The 16,781-nt window shown below is 36.8% G+C and overlaps 3 protein-coding genes across 4 annotated transcripts; 1 reads left to right on the top strand and 2 right to left on the bottom strand.

Annotated features, from left to right (window-relative positions):
* Nucleotides 1-291: 291 nt before the first annotated feature.
* LOC105968058 (FKBP-like peptidyl-prolyl cis-trans isomerase family protein) lies at nucleotides 292-3,214 on the top strand. Its single transcript, XM_012992665.2, has 9 exons — nucleotides 292-581; nucleotides 682-816; nucleotides 1,456-1,541; nucleotides 1,625-1,675; nucleotides 1,895-1,975; nucleotides 2,080-2,124; nucleotides 2,407-2,462; nucleotides 2,599-2,674; nucleotides 2,776-3,214. Exons 1-9 carry the CDS (start codon nucleotides 434-436, stop codon nucleotides 2,878-2,880), a joined length of 783 nt encoding a protein of 260 aa, XP_012848119.1. The 5' UTR covers nucleotides 292-433; the 3' UTR covers nucleotides 2,881-3,214.
* Nucleotides 3,215-3,284: 70 nt separating this feature from the next.
* LOC105968057 (obtusifoliol 14-alpha demethylase) lies at nucleotides 3,285-6,303 on the bottom strand. 2 transcript variants are annotated; one of them, XM_012992663.2, is made up of 3 exons: nucleotides 6,096-6,303; nucleotides 5,472-5,984; nucleotides 3,285-4,531 (listed from the first exon to the last, which is right to left on the bottom strand). In XM_012992663.2, exons 2-3 carry the CDS (start codon nucleotides 5,949-5,951, stop codon nucleotides 3,533-3,535), a joined length of 1,479 nt encoding a protein of 492 aa, XP_012848117.1. In that variant the 5' UTR covers nucleotides 5,952-5,984; nucleotides 6,096-6,303; the 3' UTR covers nucleotides 3,285-3,532. The 2 variants fall into 2 exon arrangements, with proteins under 2 accessions (XP_012848117.1, XP_088681192.1); XM_088825066.1 differs by lacking the exon at nucleotides 6,096-6,303 and having other exon boundaries at nucleotides 5,472-6,093.
* Nucleotides 6,304-14,455: 8,152 nt separating this feature from the next.
* LOC105967965 (uncharacterized) lies at nucleotides 14,456-16,126 on the bottom strand. The gene is made up of 6 exons (XM_088825855.1): nucleotides 16,038-16,126; nucleotides 15,469-15,942; nucleotides 15,186-15,345; nucleotides 14,952-15,077; nucleotides 14,611-14,878; nucleotides 14,456-14,520 (listed from the first exon to the last, which is right to left on the bottom strand). The coding sequence occupies exons 1-6, from the start codon at nucleotides 16,124-16,126 to the stop codon at nucleotides 14,456-14,458; spliced, it is 1,182 nt and encodes a 393-aa protein (XP_088681981.1).
* Nucleotides 16,127-16,781: the final 655 nt, after the last annotated feature.

The following is a 16,781-nucleotide window of genomic DNA, read 5'->3' on the forward strand; positions in this document are numbered from 1 at the left end:
AATGCAGGCCCAAAATGCTAAATGCAGTTGGGCATTATGCTGAATGCAGGGGCAAAAATAATGAATGCAGTTGGGCGAAAATTGCACTTAAGGGCACAATAGTACTTTTGCCTCTCCAGGGGTATCTTAAAGGAAGAATTTTAGGGGTGGACCTATCGCTATATATTTTCCATTCTAGGGGTGTATATCAAATGGACCCAAGAATAAATAAAAAGATTTTAAAACAAATAAAGTTTGAAAGAAAAAAAAAAAACAAAAGAAAAAATAGTTGACAGATATGCAAAGAAAAGGGTAGAATTGGAACTTTTGGAAGTAATCAATCGCTTAAAGGAAAATCTGAGGCCGCTATCTTCCCGCGAAGCATTTCCTTTTCTCCTCCTCCTCCGCTTGTTTGTAATCAGACACTAGAAACTTCTCTCTCTCTCTGAAAATTATGGCGTCAATTTCGGCCGTCGGATCTCTTTCTAAGTATTTTCGTGTTAAATCGTCCGCCGCAGGTCCACCACCACCGCCGCCGATAATTCCAGACCTGCTGCGTGTTATCTGCCGCCGAAGTTCGGATGACTCATCAAATTATTTTGGTTAGCCCCACCACTTTATTTTCTTTTCACAGATTCTCCTCTTCTAGATGTATAATCATCTAATTTTTTTTTTTATTATTATTCTGTCACTGAATTGAAGTGGCAAGTGAAAGATTGGAGCATAGGGCACTGATCGATCGGAGACATATTTTGATGTCATCCATTGGATTATTGGCTGCGGCAACCTTGGATTCTCAAAGGAATCCAGATTCCATTGCATCTGAATATGCTGATAGTAATCTCCTTAACCTTTTCTTTTTACTTAATTTTTTTTTTTTGTTATTTTATACATTTTTATCCAATTGTTGTTTGATTGTAATCTGTATTTGTAACAATTGTATGGCATGTTTTTCGAATAAAAAAATTAGCAAAGCTTGCTTTGAATTAGGAGAAGTCATTAATTTTCTGTTAGGGTTATCTGCATCCGCATCGACAAAATAGTCTTTAATTGTTGTCGGGGTCTCGGAGAATAAGTTGGTCGATATATCTAATCAACACGTATAAAGATGAATTAGAATAAATACAAGTGGGGTAACTGCATAACAAAACATCACCACCATTTACAGGCTTATGTATAAATAAAAAGTGTACGTAGACATTATCCTTATCTCCTTTTAGAATGTTATGCATAAGGTTTCGGTAACGTTGAATAATAGTAAACATAGTGGATGAAAATATAATGTAGGTAAGGTGGTTTTAAGAGTTGGGTGTGGTCATTTCCATGTTTCGATTATTGATGTGCTACGTACTTATTCTAGTGGCAGTGGAACGAGTTTTGGTCGGTTCTTTGAATAATTGTACGTATGATTATAATGTGCAGCCTAAGCCTAGTAGCTTTGAAGACTAATTGTAGGCTGACTGTTTGGGCATTCAGTGCCAGCTTTGCGTGGAAAGGATTACGGCAAGACAAAGATGCGCTATCCTGATTATACCGAAACTAATTCAGGTCTCCAATATAAGGTCAACTCTTTTTACAAGCATATTTCTATTAATACTTTGTACATTTTCCTTCACATATAACATGTAACATGTAACATTTGCAGGACTTGCGACAAGGTAGTGGGCCCATTCCGAAAACAGGAGAAATTGTAGTGGTAAGCCCATTGTATATGACTTTTTTTTTCAATAATAACAGTATGTGATCAATGCATTAGGCTTAAAAAGTTTAAAATCGTTTCACTAAATTTGTTTATTTTGCGAGTTGTTCAAATCCCAAATAAAAATGATGGAGCGGTATTCGTTTATTTGATGGGACACTATTTAGGTAAAAATAAAATAAAAATGAGATGACAACTGAAATTCATCCATATTAGGTTGATTGGGATGGTTATACAATTGGATATTATGGACGGATATTTGAAGCTCGTAACAAGACAAAGGGTGGCTCGTTCGAGGTATTCTATCTTCTTGTCATTATATTATAATCAGACTGCCATTCTAAACTTGGTGGATTTTTTGCTCTTCGTTTTATTTATTATGTGTTGTTTTAAGTATGCAGGGCGAAGATAAAGAATTTTTCAAATTCAGATTAGGATCACAAGAGGTTGGTCATCACTCTTAACTAAAATATATTGTTTTTAACGCTTTCTTTGAAGCTTTATGTTTACATGTATATCATGGTAACATACTTGTATAGTTGTATTTGTATCTTGTAAAGTTGTAATATTATTCACCAAGGTAAGTGTGCTGGTACGCAGTTTGCAATAGAAACGTGGTTTTAGCATCAATATACTGTAGTGTTGTAAGCATGTAAGTTGTGAATATCAAAATAGGTGATACGATGATTTGTAATGCACTGTTGGGTTATGGATGATATGTTGTTCAGGTCATACCCGCATTCGAGGAAGCTGTATCAGGCATGGCTCTTGGTAGTATAAGAAGGTACCCTTTCCCACAATTTATTGATGTTCACCTAGAAATATAATACATGTGCAAAATACATATACTTGTGGAACAATGTTGTAGTACAATCTGAGTCTTGAAATGTTAATAACACAATAAATGTTTGTTTGTACAGGATTATTGTTCCGCCAGAACTAGGATATCCCGATTCTGACTACAACAAGAAAGGTCCAAGGCCAACTACATTTTCGGTATTCATTCTACTATTTTAGTCTCTCTAATGTTGCTACTAATTGTAGTCGATTTATTTGTTTGGTCATCATCGAATGGAAAGTTGTCTTCTTACTGACAGGGCCAAAGAGCACTGGATTTCGTGTTAAGGAACCAAGGTTTGATTGATAAAACTCTCCTCTTTGATATCGAGCTCATCAAAATCGTGCCTAACGGAAGAGGTTAAAAGCTTAACACATGATGAGATTTTACAATGTCACTCTTACCAGTGCTCAAATTTTATGCAGTCCGAAGCATCCGATTGTAAATTGCAACGCATTATGAATTTGTAAATGCTATTGTGAAACGGTGTTTTCATTTTTGTGTTATTATGCGTGTTGTATCAGTTGCCGGCTATTAAAAAAAAAAACATCAGAGCTAAATGTTATTGAGAACAAAAAAAATATATGTCCAGTTAAAAGTAGTGCCCAAAAGCAATGCAGAAATGTACATTTGCTGTTAGAAATCAGTAGGAATAATGCTACTGATCATCATATTAAACCATTTTAATGCTTTTACCATCACTCTGAATTATTAAACTTGTATCCATAAAAGAATTTAAAATCAAACAGGCGACCAAAAAGCCACAAGAAAGCAACAAAAACCCTACACATACTTCAAAATTCAATCACAAAACTGCAATAAAGAGTCTTCAGCACAACAGAAAATTGAAAGGAACAAAAAACTAATCGAAGGAAAAAAAAAAAAAAAAACAAAGCAGCGTAGTCTGACGAAGTCAACATTCAAAACACCAAGTAAAAATCAAACCTAAAAGACATGCTTAAGTTAAAAAAATGCCACAAGATCTACTTTTTCGGCAAATTACGTGGCGAAGGAAGCTAGTTGAGCGGAAGAACTTTGCGTTTGTACCGCACCATAACACTCCCCTTCACACCCACAACCATAGCATTCCAGTCAGTCTCGGGGAAAGGAGAAAGAAGCTCCATTTCAAAATTCCTAAGCAAATGGCTCCAAATCGCTTTAATCTGCAGATAAGCAAACGGCTCCCCAAGACACCCATGCCTGCCGCCACCAAAAGATATATACGAGAAAGCTCCTGCCGCCTTATCCTCATCTCTCCCCGGTGCAAACCTATCCGGGTCGTAACTATCCGGCTCTTTATAAATATGGGGCAGCCGATTCGCAAAGGCGGGTGATGTGGCAACAATATGCCCCTTCGGAATATCGTACTCGACCCCTTCTTTAGTCTTCACGCTGAAATCGCTGTGCGAGCTTCGAAGAAGCATTATCAATGGAGGATGCAGCCTCAATGATTCTTTAATGCACCGGTAAAGAACTTCCATTTCTGACAACACGTCGTAGTCAACTTTGTCACCGTGCTTTTGGACCAAATCCGTCTGCTCATTCACAACAGCGGACATGAATTTAGGGTTGCAGAGAAGGTATGCACCGGTCCATGTGGAGGTAATGGAGCTGGTGTGCTGACCGGCGAATAAGGCGGCGATTAATAAACCGGTGACCTCTGATTCGGTCGTTTGGCGACCGTCCTTGTACTTGGAATCGATGAAGCACTGTAGCAAATCGTGCTGTGATACGCCTGCATTTTTGCGAGAGGCTATTATGGTGGAGAAGATGTGGGAGAGCTTTTTGCGGGCTTGGTCTCTACGGCGATGTGCTGGGATTGGAAGGTATGGGAATATGACGCTGATTGGAAGCATTCCGTTATCGAGGTCGTGGAAGAGTGCTGACACGTCTTCAAATAGGTTATTGCGCACTTCTTCGCCCAAAAGGCATCTACTTGCTGTTAGTATGATTAGGTGCTCTAATTCGTATTTTAGGTCCACTTCACCGCTGTCTCCCCATTTCGAGAAATATTCCTGCCGAATGAGAGAGGGAAACATGTTTTGATCAGAATACGAATCGAGAAATGGTTTCATATGTTTGTAGAATAGGATATATTAAAGAAGTGCATTTGTGGTTTCTCAAACATAAACCAGTTGCACAGTCCATTATATAAGTAGATAAATAAAGTAAGAAATGGAAGGCCCCTACCTAATAGGTGACAGTAACTTCTCAGTAAAACCGGGAGGGTAAATAAATAGGGAAAAGGAGCATAGATGCAGACTGTTCAAAAGTAGTCACTAAAATTGCAATTGTCCATAACAGCTGATTTGCCACAAAATGCTGCTGTGAATTGCACTTGTAGATTGCATGCACACACTGAACATGCAATCTCATAATTCTCGTCTCTATTTTTCTAAAGTAATAATATAGATAGCGTACGAAATCCAGCCATGGAATGAGTAGGTAAATTAATAAACCCACTATATGCTGAGAAGTTCGACTCTTGAGTCAAGCACATAATAGTAACCAATAACCATCAAAACCAATATACACTTTAACTAAGTTATAGAACGGATACGTAAGATAATCACATCAAGGAAAACAGAGAAAACATAAACCGGGATGAATAAAACGATAAGAAGTCGGCAATCACAAGTTATGCAGCTAATACGTTAGGTCTACGATCTTTTATTCTGCTCATCCTAAAACTAATCGAAGATCCAAGCAATTCCTTCAAATAGAACAAGATTCAAACTGAAAAGAATCGAAAAAAATGATTTATTTATAGTTTTTTTTTCAACATTAAACGATCTCACATATACTCACTCCGATTTACAAGTTAAAGACATGCATAAACAAACAAGCAAAATATAATGCAGCTAAAGAAAGAAAACAGTAACTACCCCAAAACACATAGTGCAATTTAGAAATCAGAATCATGAGAGTTAAAAATATCAGTAAATCGATAAATACCTCGGCTTCCATAACCATCTGATCAACATAACCTTTGAGCTTATTAACCCTAAGTGCCTCAGTGAAGAACCTGAACTGCTCCTGCCTAATGGTATAATCAACATCAAAAACAACACCAGGGCCAAAAGTGGGGACATTGAATTGGTAAACCTCTTGTTGGCTGAGATCAGATTCAGGGGCCTTGAAGAAATGTGGCGAAACCTCTGGACCAATCAGAAAAGTTATCTTCTTATTCAGCAAATTCAGCGTGAACACGCTTCCGAGCTTAGGGTACTCCGCCCTCAGCATCACGATCGGTCCTTTCAGGAACCGGAGCAGACCGCCGAGAACCGGCCACGTGTTCACAACCGGGGGCAAACGCTTGCTGGATCTGGGCATTATCAATGCGGATATCAGCTTCGCCACCACGAGCGTGGCGAGCAGTAGAAGGCCCACGTTCATTACTTTCGAGCCGCCGTCGGTTGATTCCGCCGCTTCCATGGCTGCTGGCGATTCTGTTCGCCGGAGAAAAAACTGAAATTTGACAGAAACGAATCTTAGATCTGAAATTAAAATTGTGATCTGATTGAAAATTAGAAATTACTCAAAATTGAGAGATGTGAGGAGGGGGAATTGTGTACCTACCTGACTGATGACGATGAGAAGAGGGGTGGTGGAACTCAGTAGTGGAGAGACATTGACAGTGACAGCAGGAGATATTAATTATGATTAATAATTATGATTAAGGGTAGAGAGAGAGAGAGAGAGAGAGATTGTGGTTAGGCACTAAGTAGAGGTGATTATTTATATTTGCAAAAGAGGATCGGATCGGCTTAAAGATCTGGCTTTGCTTAGATGGAGCTGATGATTAAAATAATAAATATGGATTTGTTCGACCCTACACCTGGTGAAAAACACCGGGTGGGTCTTCTGCTGCCACGTGTCTCTTTTTTGTATTTTATAATAAATTCTCCGCTAGAGTTTACCTTTAGGGGTTTTAGAAAAATAAAAAAAAGAACACGTGGCAGCAGAAAACCCACCTGGTATTTTTCACCGGGTGTAGCATCGAAGGAACCATAAATATGGTCAAATTAAGAAAAAACCCCTCTTGTTTTGATAATTACATCTATCCCTCAACTATGATTTTTTCTTACACTTCCACCATTATGGTGTCAAATTCAACATAATCATGTAGATTTCGTGGAATGTGCTCTAGTTTGTACTCGTTTTGTGTAAAAATACAGTTTCTGATGCACCATAATTTGATATATATATACAGGGTAAAAAACACATTTTATGATCATCTTGCTTCTAAATGTGGAGATCGAATGGGATAAAACGGGTACAAATGTGATAATAATCTATATAATCTCGAAGATTCCACTAAATTTGAAACCGCAAGGGTGGACGTATAAGAAGATTTATAGTTGAGGGGTGGTTGTAATTACCCAAACATGAGAGGGGTTTTTGTTATTTAACCACAACTAAGGGGTGGTTGTAGGGGTGCAAGTTGGAACGGAATTTCCAATTTCCGCCAGTTCCGATCCGAAAAGTTCCGATTTTGGAACAACTTTTTTCATTCCAACTTCCGAAATTCCGATTTCCGAATTTTTCCGATTTTTTTGGATTGGAATTGGAATTATAGAAAATATATTTGGAATTTCCGATTTCCGATCCGATTTAATTCCGATATTATTTCCGATTTTTTTCCGAAAAATACACCTATAAATAATATATTTTATATTATACTTATTTTCCAAAACAATACGCCTATAAGTTTTGTTTTAGGATTTTGACATAATGAATTGTTGTTAAAAGTTTTATTGGATATTATGTTGTGTTTATATTTATTTATTTTTTTGAACTGAAATTTAGTAATTATTAGTTTTACTTTTATCGATGTGGATGTTCTTATTTTTTAAAAAATATGAGCATCCTAGAAAATTTGGGCTAAGTTTTGAAATTTTAAAGCTTATGTGATTTCCGATTTTTTTCCGAAATTCCGAAATTTCCGGGTCTTTTGGAATTGGAATGAATTTTTAGATTCCGAAATTTTTGGAATTGGAATTGGAATTGATTTTGTACTTCCGATTTTTTTTGGAAATTTTCCGAAAAGGCTAATTCCGATCCGATCCATCCGACTTTCAACCCTAGGTGGTTGTAATTTACACTAATTAATTAAATATTAAAGGAATAAAAAAAATAAAAGGAGAAAAATAAAATGTTGAGCTGGGTGTGATGGAGTTTTGTGAATCAAACAGTGGGCCAAGATCATCTCCCATTGAACTGGGGGCTGCCGGGGGTGGTTTCCAGCTGGGCTGGGATACACCCTGCCGACGCGTTTCATGGAGCGTGTCCCCCCCTCCTTTTTTTTTAAATGTAATTTTATTAAAAAAATAATTTTTAGATAAATTAAAATGAAAATTTACATAAAAATTTATAACATAGTACTTTAAATTAGAAAAATAAGGTTATCGGCTTTATATAATTAAACAAATAAGTTATATTGGTAAAAAAAATAAAACATTATTCTTTTTATATGGTGAGAGGTGATGAAGACGACACATAAATTTAAAACATAGTATTTTAATTAAAATTTTAATATCGAATTTATATAATTAAACACATAAATTATATTGGTAGAACATTATAATCACAACAAATACAAAAAATTATATTTGTATGAATTGTCTATATTTATACGATTCTAGGCAAATTGAAATTTTAATTGCTAATGTTAACAACGTTGAATATTTAATTACAATTAGTATCGAATTAATTAAAAATAAATAATATTTTTATTTAGCTCCAACTTACTACCCCGTAACCGGTTGAGCTACACCCATGCAGACATACTATTAAATACATATTACTATAAGTTGTGGTTGATACACGATAATAGTAAAAAACTTCAGTATCTCTAGCTTTATCACCACTAATACTTGATAACAAAAGACAAAAGGCCAAAAAGAAAAAAAAGAAAAAGAAAAAGAAAAACGTGGTTGCACACGCGAGTAGGCGCGTTTCCCATGGATGAGCTCTCTTAGTCCAGCCCTTCCCTACCCGAGTGCAGCCCCTTACCCCCCTCCCGGCTCCCCACGCACGCCCACCAATTGGAGTTGTCCACTGTTTTCTCTATCAAAAAATTGTTTAATATTATTAGTGGCTGATGTATTAGTATATACTTTTAGTTGTGCTGCCATGTGACCATCTTTTGTTTTGGAGCTGAATTTATAATCTACCCAACTGTCATTAAGCCATTAAATTTATATATATATATATATATATATACTGAAAGGGACACTAAATTATATGATATATGGGTAATTTGCATCAATATCTTCTACATTTTGGTCATTTAGCAACAGCACTCTTGATATTTCTTTTTTTTTTTTTTTTTTTTTTTTGCCAAAATGTTTTTATTCCATTAAATACTTGTGAAAGTACAAGGGGGCCTCGTTAAAAACCTTATGGGCCTACACAAGGAAAAGAGTACCCCTACAATTGGAACGGAATAAAAACGGGACAATTAAAGTCCTATACAATCGATTACAAAAAAGCCCAAAAAACAGGTTAAAAAAGACATAAACAAAAATTACTATGTCTAATATGGAAAATTTTCGGAAATTGCTCAAGAACCCCATGTGTGGATGAAAGTGCAAATACGCATAAGAACCATGTGTAAGTAGATATTCCTGCTCACCAATACAAAAATTGCAATTCGACCCCTTATTAAATTGAGAAACCCACATGTCATCATTGGTCCAAATCAATTTAGGGGCGGAAATTAGCAATCCCCAACCTATCACTGATCAAAGCAGCTCGAACCTCCACCGGAAGACTAATTTCGGTAAAATATTCTTGACTTGATTGGTGATTATACGCCCAATTAGCTAATCGATCCGCCACCGTATTCTTTTGACGAACTACGTGCTTGAATTGAAAAGAAGAATCCACTTCCTGCAAGCACAGCCGAAGAATATATTCTAACTCCCATGTAACGACCTTGGTTTTAATTGCATTAATAGCCAACAACGAGTCACTCTCCATCGTAACATGAAGGATCCCCATGTGCCTACACATTCTTAATCCATAAACTATAGCCAAAAATTCTGCAGAGTTGTTCGTACCATGCCCGAAAAACGAAGAATATGCAGCAACAATATTCCCCCTCGAATCTCTAATAATACCGCCTCCTGAACTCATCCCACCTTTTGCCGAACCATCTGTATTAAGCGTATACTTTCCTGCCAGAGGAAATTCCCATTTGTGCCATGCCCCCCGTTTATGAGGCGGCTGCACCACCGGGAGACCAGCGGCTTGAATACGAAGGCTTTGAATCTTGGTAGAAAATTGCCTGGGACGATGCAAAGCCACCATGCTCTGCGTGTGGTAGTAAACCTTACGAATAATTTCAGCACTTGACATATCCCCATCAGCATATACCACCCGGCACCGAGCATTCCAAATTTCACGAAAAATGTGACATACCACCGAATTCCTAATCATGGCATAAAGAGAGAGATCGGATGGCCGCGGGACCCAAACGCACAAAGCATGTTTGGGCGACTCAAACCGATCTTGGACTTGGAAAAGGGAGCCGAAGTGCTTCCAAACCCGTACCGCAATCTCTGAGTGCAAAAATAGGTGAGCAATATCTTCCGGGCAAGGCGATTGGCAACAAACACATCTTGAAGCCAATGGAATACCCCGAGAAATTATTCGTTGATCAACCGGCAATGCATGATGAATTAACTTCCATAAAAATCCACTAGTTCGATGAGGTAAGTAAGGCTGCCAAATACGAGTTGTCCACGAGACGCGCAAACGTGGCATATTAATATGACGCCAATATTCCTTACTCGAAAATTCACCAGATTGAGTGAGGGTAAAAATCAAACGATCCGGTTTATTCATCTCTAAAGTAATCTTCTTCATCTTCTCATGCCATTCTTGTGGTATAATTTGCAGCAGATCTGCAAATTGGGGCCAGGCTTCCGCAATTGTCAAGTTATTATCGCTCGGTAAAGGTCCGACTAACACCTCTCCTAGCCAATTATCTGTCCAAAATTTAATAGCACCACGGCCCACCAACCATTGAGTACAGTCCGCTAAGCTCTCCGCATGACTACAACTCGACATCCACAATGGAGAGGCGGATCTCCTTGTAATATGAACTCGTTTATCACAATACTTCGCCCGAGCAAATTTGGACCATAATGAGGAATTTTGCAGCACCTTCCAGACGTTTACCATGTAAGCACCGCATGACTTGTTTGAGATCTCGAATACCCAAACCCCCTTCGTCAATAGGGGTACAAACCGTTTTCCACCTCACCCACTGGGTCCGCGATTCTCCACCCGAGCTCCACAAGAAGGAAGACATAAGTTGTTCTATGCGAACAAGAACAGAGGCCGGGACTTTGGAGCACGCTAGCGAATAAATCAGGATGCTTGCCATAACTGATTTAATCAACGTTAGTTTGCCGCAAATGAAAGAAGTTTACCGTGCCACCCCTGAAGTTTACCACGCACTTTTTGTACTAGATATTCGAAGTATTCAGCCTTGGTACGACCAGAATAAATCGGTATGCCAAGATATCGAAAGGGCAGAGATTTACGACGAAAGCCTGTCAATTGTTCAATAGACTGACCCACAGATTCAGCCCACTTACCCACATACACGTGGCTTTTAGAACCATTCACCAATTGCCCTGAAGAGCGTTCGTAAGATTTTAAAACCTCCATAAGAGCTTGCATAGATTGTTGCCCTCCGTTCGAGAAAATAAGTATGTCGTCCGCATACAAGAGATGAGATACCACCTCTTCATTTCGACCAACCTTGAATGGAATAATCTGTTTCGTCACCATTTTCCGATTAAGATTGATGGTCAAAATTTGTTGTGCCAAGATGAATAAAAGAGGAGAGAGGGGATCGCCTTGCCTAACCCCGCGAGAAGATTTGAAGTTTCCGGTCAGGAGTCCGTTGATGTTAAAAGAATAAGAGATGTTGCAAATATTTCGATAAATCAAATCACATGATTTGTGGGAGAAGCCAAACGAGCGCATGGCCTTTAAGAGAAACCTCCACTCCAATCGGTCATAAGCCTTCGCCATATCCAGTTTAATAATGATGTTCCCACCCGAACACTTTCGATCAATATCTCGCGTCAACTCTTGTGCCATAACAATGTGAGTAGTCATATCCCTTCCCTGTACAAATCCAGCTTGCTCCTCAGAGATAATAAAAGGAAGAATCTTGCCTAATCGGTTCGCTAGAATTTTAGAAACAATCTTTCCCGAGAAATTACCCAAACTAATGGGTCTGAAATCGCTCATACTCCTTGCATTCTCGACTTTTGGCAACAAAACAATTGTGGATAGACACATTTCCTTCAGTAAATAACCCCCACGAAAGAAATCAACAATAAAATTTGCCAGCTCATCTTTAATAATTTCCCAACATGCTATATAAAAGTGCCCTGTGAATCCGTCATTGCCGGGAGAACTAGACGCCTTCATTCCCTTAATAGCGTTGAGAATTTCTTCTAGATCCGGAACTCTGCAAAAAAATTCATTTAATGAGTTACTCACCACAGTAGTAACCTCATGGAATAAAGTCTCGTCCATATGATAGTCTGACGCCTTGAAAAGATTAGCGAAAAAAGATTCCGCTATAGCACCTATTTCATTAGGATCAGTCGTAATGGATCCATCTTCTCTCTTAATTTGAATGGCCAAACGCTTACACCGATCTTTGATGCACGCATGGTAAAGAGCGGTGTTGCGATCCCCATCCTTCTCCCATGCAAGTCGAGCCTTGGCACTTAACATCTCCGCTTCCCAGTCTTCGAGACGATTAAGATGTTTCTTAGTCTCCACAAGCTGCTCCAAAATCTCGTCATTCCAGCCCTGTTGAAGCTCATTTTCAAGCGCTTGAATTGTTTGTTGAGAAGCTTTGATATTACTTTGTAGGTCACCAAACACTTCCCAATTCCACCGCTTAAGAACACGCCTGACATTATGCAATTTCTGCTGAAAAATATACGACGGAGACCCAAATACAGGAATAGTCCATGCCTTCTTAACTGTCTCTAGAAAAGAGCTATGATCTACCCACATACGCTGAAAAATAAATCTTGATATTTCAAATTTTGGCACATACACACTTTTAATCCGTTAACTGCGCATTTGTTATCTTTTGTGAGGATTTGATATTTGCCTTGTCTTTATAAATCACATCATATTCTTATTTTTAATTATTTTTAGAGTTATTGTAGATAGCCTCTCCCTAATTTACCTATACAAGGTTTGTTGAGAATCCCCGTTTATACGCAGTGGAAGATTAAATTTTTTCTATGATGCGAATTTTATAAATAATAAATTCATCTATAAGCATAATTAATTAGCGTGCATAATTCATGTCTTTAAAAAAAATTGAATATAATAGCATGGGAAATCAAGTAGTCAAGTAATCAAATAAATTAGTCTAATTAATTAAACTAGATTCGATTACTTACCCGTGGTCTCATTGAAGTTCTAAATTGAATAATTTCACGCCAATTCTTCTGTCGGAATTGGATTTCACCTTGAAAAGATTAATCCACCAAATAGATTAGATTGCACTAGAAAAGTATAGGTTTAATAAATGAAAGAAACGGAAGAAGAAAATGAGCAAACATAATTTTACCCATGATCTCATTGAAGCCTAAGTTGAACAATTTCACGCCAATTCTTATGTCGAAATTGGATTTCACCTTGAAAAGATTAATCCACCAAATAGATTAGATTGCACTAGAAAAGTATAGGTTTAATAAATGAAAGAATTAAACGGAAGAAGAAAATGAGGAAACATAATTTTCCAGCGACAACGACGCACGCGGCGAAAGAGGGGAGACCGAGACATAGATAAGAGAGCTTGTTATTGTGTGTTAATTCTCTACTGTAAGCCTCTTATTTATTGAGTTATTTGGCTTGTAGAACAAGTCTCCTACTTAAACTAGATTCAAATAGCTCAGGCCCATTAAAAATTTTCTGAACTCATTCTTAGTTTCCTAAACTCTCATATGGCAACTCCGTAAAATACAACCATCATATATTCGTGACGATTATAATCTCCTCGTCATTTCGAGTACCATATTTCAATTTTCAAATTTCCACTTTTGGAAACTTTTATTCCTGTGGTACCTGCCAAATTGAGAAAATCCCAATTTAGAAAGTTCACTTAAAATCTATGAAAAGGCATTCTTCTTCTTCTTCTTCTAATTCATAATCAACCATTACAAATTTTAGATTCAATCATACTGAACTCCGATTTAGCTAAGATCAACTAATTAATTTAAGTTCACCATATGAATCAATCCTCCCCACAAGAAGTGCGACCCTCAATGGTTCAGATGTAAGCTATTGTGGGTTCACAACCCTTTGTGATTCGAATAATCATTTATTCGATTATGGACTCGTCCCGATTAATATTTAATCTTCATCGCCGAATATATCGTTTAATGCGCAACAAATCATGATTGACATCTAGCAACTACATTTCATGATTCCTTAGATACAAATGAAGTGCCTGCAAGCATGGTTGTTAAATCGTAAATCGAATCGAAAATCGTTTTATAAAAAAATGTGAATCGTAAATCGAATCGAATCGTAAATCGTAAGATTTTAAAAAAATATTATAAATATTAATATATCCATAACATACTATTTTTCAACAAAAATCATGTAGCATATAATAAAAATCCATATCATGTGTTTCTTTAAACATGGACTTTTCAACACAACAAAACCACAAAAAGTGTAATACAAACATAGTATTGCTAATGTCATTAATCACTTTTTCAACACACAAAACCACAAAAAGTATAATACAAAAATAGTATTGCACTGTTGCTAATGTCTTTAATCACTGAAATAGAAAGTAATATCATTATTTAAATTCAGCAGCTCTTCACTTTCAACATTTTCTTCACTGACATTTACTTCATTCATTTGTTCGAGAGCTACTTCTTCTTGTTCCTCTTCAATGGTTTTTTCTTTTCTTTTTTCTTATTAATATCTCTACGTCCTATAAAAAATACATGTCATGTATTTAGACAACTCAAATAATAAATTGTATGACCGTACACCAAGGATATAATGCATGATTATAAATTACCTCTTTTCTTTCTTTTGCTTGATTCACCGTTTTCCAATTGAAAACACTTGTTAATATCTAACCAATATGTATTCTCCGGTAGAGTTGGATCTTCTCTTTCCGTTATCCATTCATTATCAGATTCCATATCAGATAGAGAAATAGGATCATAGAACTCACCATCTTTAACCCTCTTTTGATGTCGCGCTTCAAGCCTTAGATTGTACTTCGTGTAAACAAGTGCATTAAGTCTTTTTTGCTCCAATCGATTTCTCCTTTTAGTATGCACCTGTCAAAGAACTTATAATTTTGATTTGGCATTCAATAATATATTCATTCTAAGACTCGGAAATAAAGTTTACCTCATATTTGATCAAATAAGCTCCAATTTCTCTCGCATCCCGTGGCACTATATGGTTGGCTAAGAATACAAATGGCAAGTTTCTGAAGTTCTCGGCAAGCATCTCCATAAGATCCCCACCATAAAGCTATCAATTGCAATCAAATATCAATCAATTTAGAAAGACTACATATAAAATTAAAAATATTTTCATGCTTAAACATTTACCTAGTTGTTTCTTGTTCCTCATTTGAACAGGCGTGGACATTCCAAACATCAGTTTTGCTCTATGGAAAGTCTCTAGTTGTCTGTCTATTTGTTCTCGTAATTCTGGAGTGGGACACATCCGCTCGATTGTCTTATAAAGTCCATTCTTTATTCCATAATCCACTTCGAAATCAGGAGAATAATGAAAGCTACACATATTTATAACTCAAACTTTATAATCACAAGACTAGGCAAACAAGCAGTTAGTATCAAATAATTGTAAAAATAAATAAATAAAATAATAATAATGAGTAAGTAAGAATCATTATCACCTCGGATTAAGATAGTAAGCAGCCGCATGAAGGGGTCTATGCAATTGTAAATCCCATCTTAGATCAATGATTTCCCAAATCGGCTCATACATTTTTTTAACATCTTTAAAAAATTTCTTTATTTGTTCTTTTGCATGACCCATTACTTCATAAATATATCCCATGGCAGGCTTAGAATCCCCATCTACAAGTCTTAACACCTTTACTAGTGGGAGTGTGCACATCAAGCAGTATTGAATGGCCGACCAGAAGTTCTTGTCAGCTAAAATTATCTCACCAATAGCTTGTCCATCCGCTTTCTTCGCATATGAACTTTTTTGCCAGATTTCAGATCCATACATTGCCGTAAGTGCCATCTTTGACCCATGCAAACGTCTCAAAGTTAAATACGATGTTGCAAATCTTGTAACAGCAGGTATTGTTAACTCCTTGTGCCGCGTGAATTTTCTCATTAAGTTCAAAACCCAAGCATGTCTGAAAATAAACATGGTAAAAATTAAAGGGATATAAAGTAATAATATAAGTTACACATTAAGTATATAGCTTAAGAACCAAATAAAAAGAATTACCTATAGATGTACACTGTAATCTTTCTTGCCTTGGCCATGGTGTCTCTATGAATTGGCATATCTCCAATATCCTTTGGAATGAGATCCATACAATGTGCACCGCAAGGATTCCAAAACATATTATTTCTAGATTCGATCAACATCTCTCCAGCTTTTACAAACTTGTCAAGAAGTTTGAACAATTACTGTCGGTAACAAATTGAACAATAATTTCCGGCCCAATTTGTCTAACAAACTTGTCAAGAAGTTTGAACAATTCAGTAGCATTCTTAAAAACATCAGAAGTGTCGATGCTTGTTAGAAACACGGTTCCCTTTGGACTATTAACTAAGAAATTCGTGATAGAGTGATTCATATTATATGTCCATCCATCTGACATAAGAGTACACCCTGTCATTTTCCACTCATCTCTGTACCTTTCGATAATTTCTTGGATTGACTTAACTTCATTTTCCAAAAAAGTTACCCTTGCCTCATGATAGGAATGAGGTATTAACCTCTTTTCATACTCTGCAACTGACTGCAACATTGATTTTAAAAATGGATCTTTCACCAAATTAAAGAGGAGAGCCTTTGCATAAAGACATCTACATATATCATTACACATGGAATCTCTGTCCTTCGTCTTCTATAACGTATTCAAAGTAGTCTTAGAAGAGTCTGTCTCTTTTTCAGATTTTTTTAAAAACTTCATTGTTCGTTTTTTTTTCCCGGAGTTTCACCAACATCATCTTCAACAAAATT

This window comes from Erythranthe guttata, chromosome 11, assembly GCF_056151865.1.
Source record: "Erythranthe guttata isolate IM_541 chromosome 11, IM_541, whole genome shotgun sequence".
NCBI lineage: Eukaryota > Viridiplantae > Streptophyta > Magnoliopsida > Lamiales > Phrymaceae > Erythranthe > Erythranthe guttata.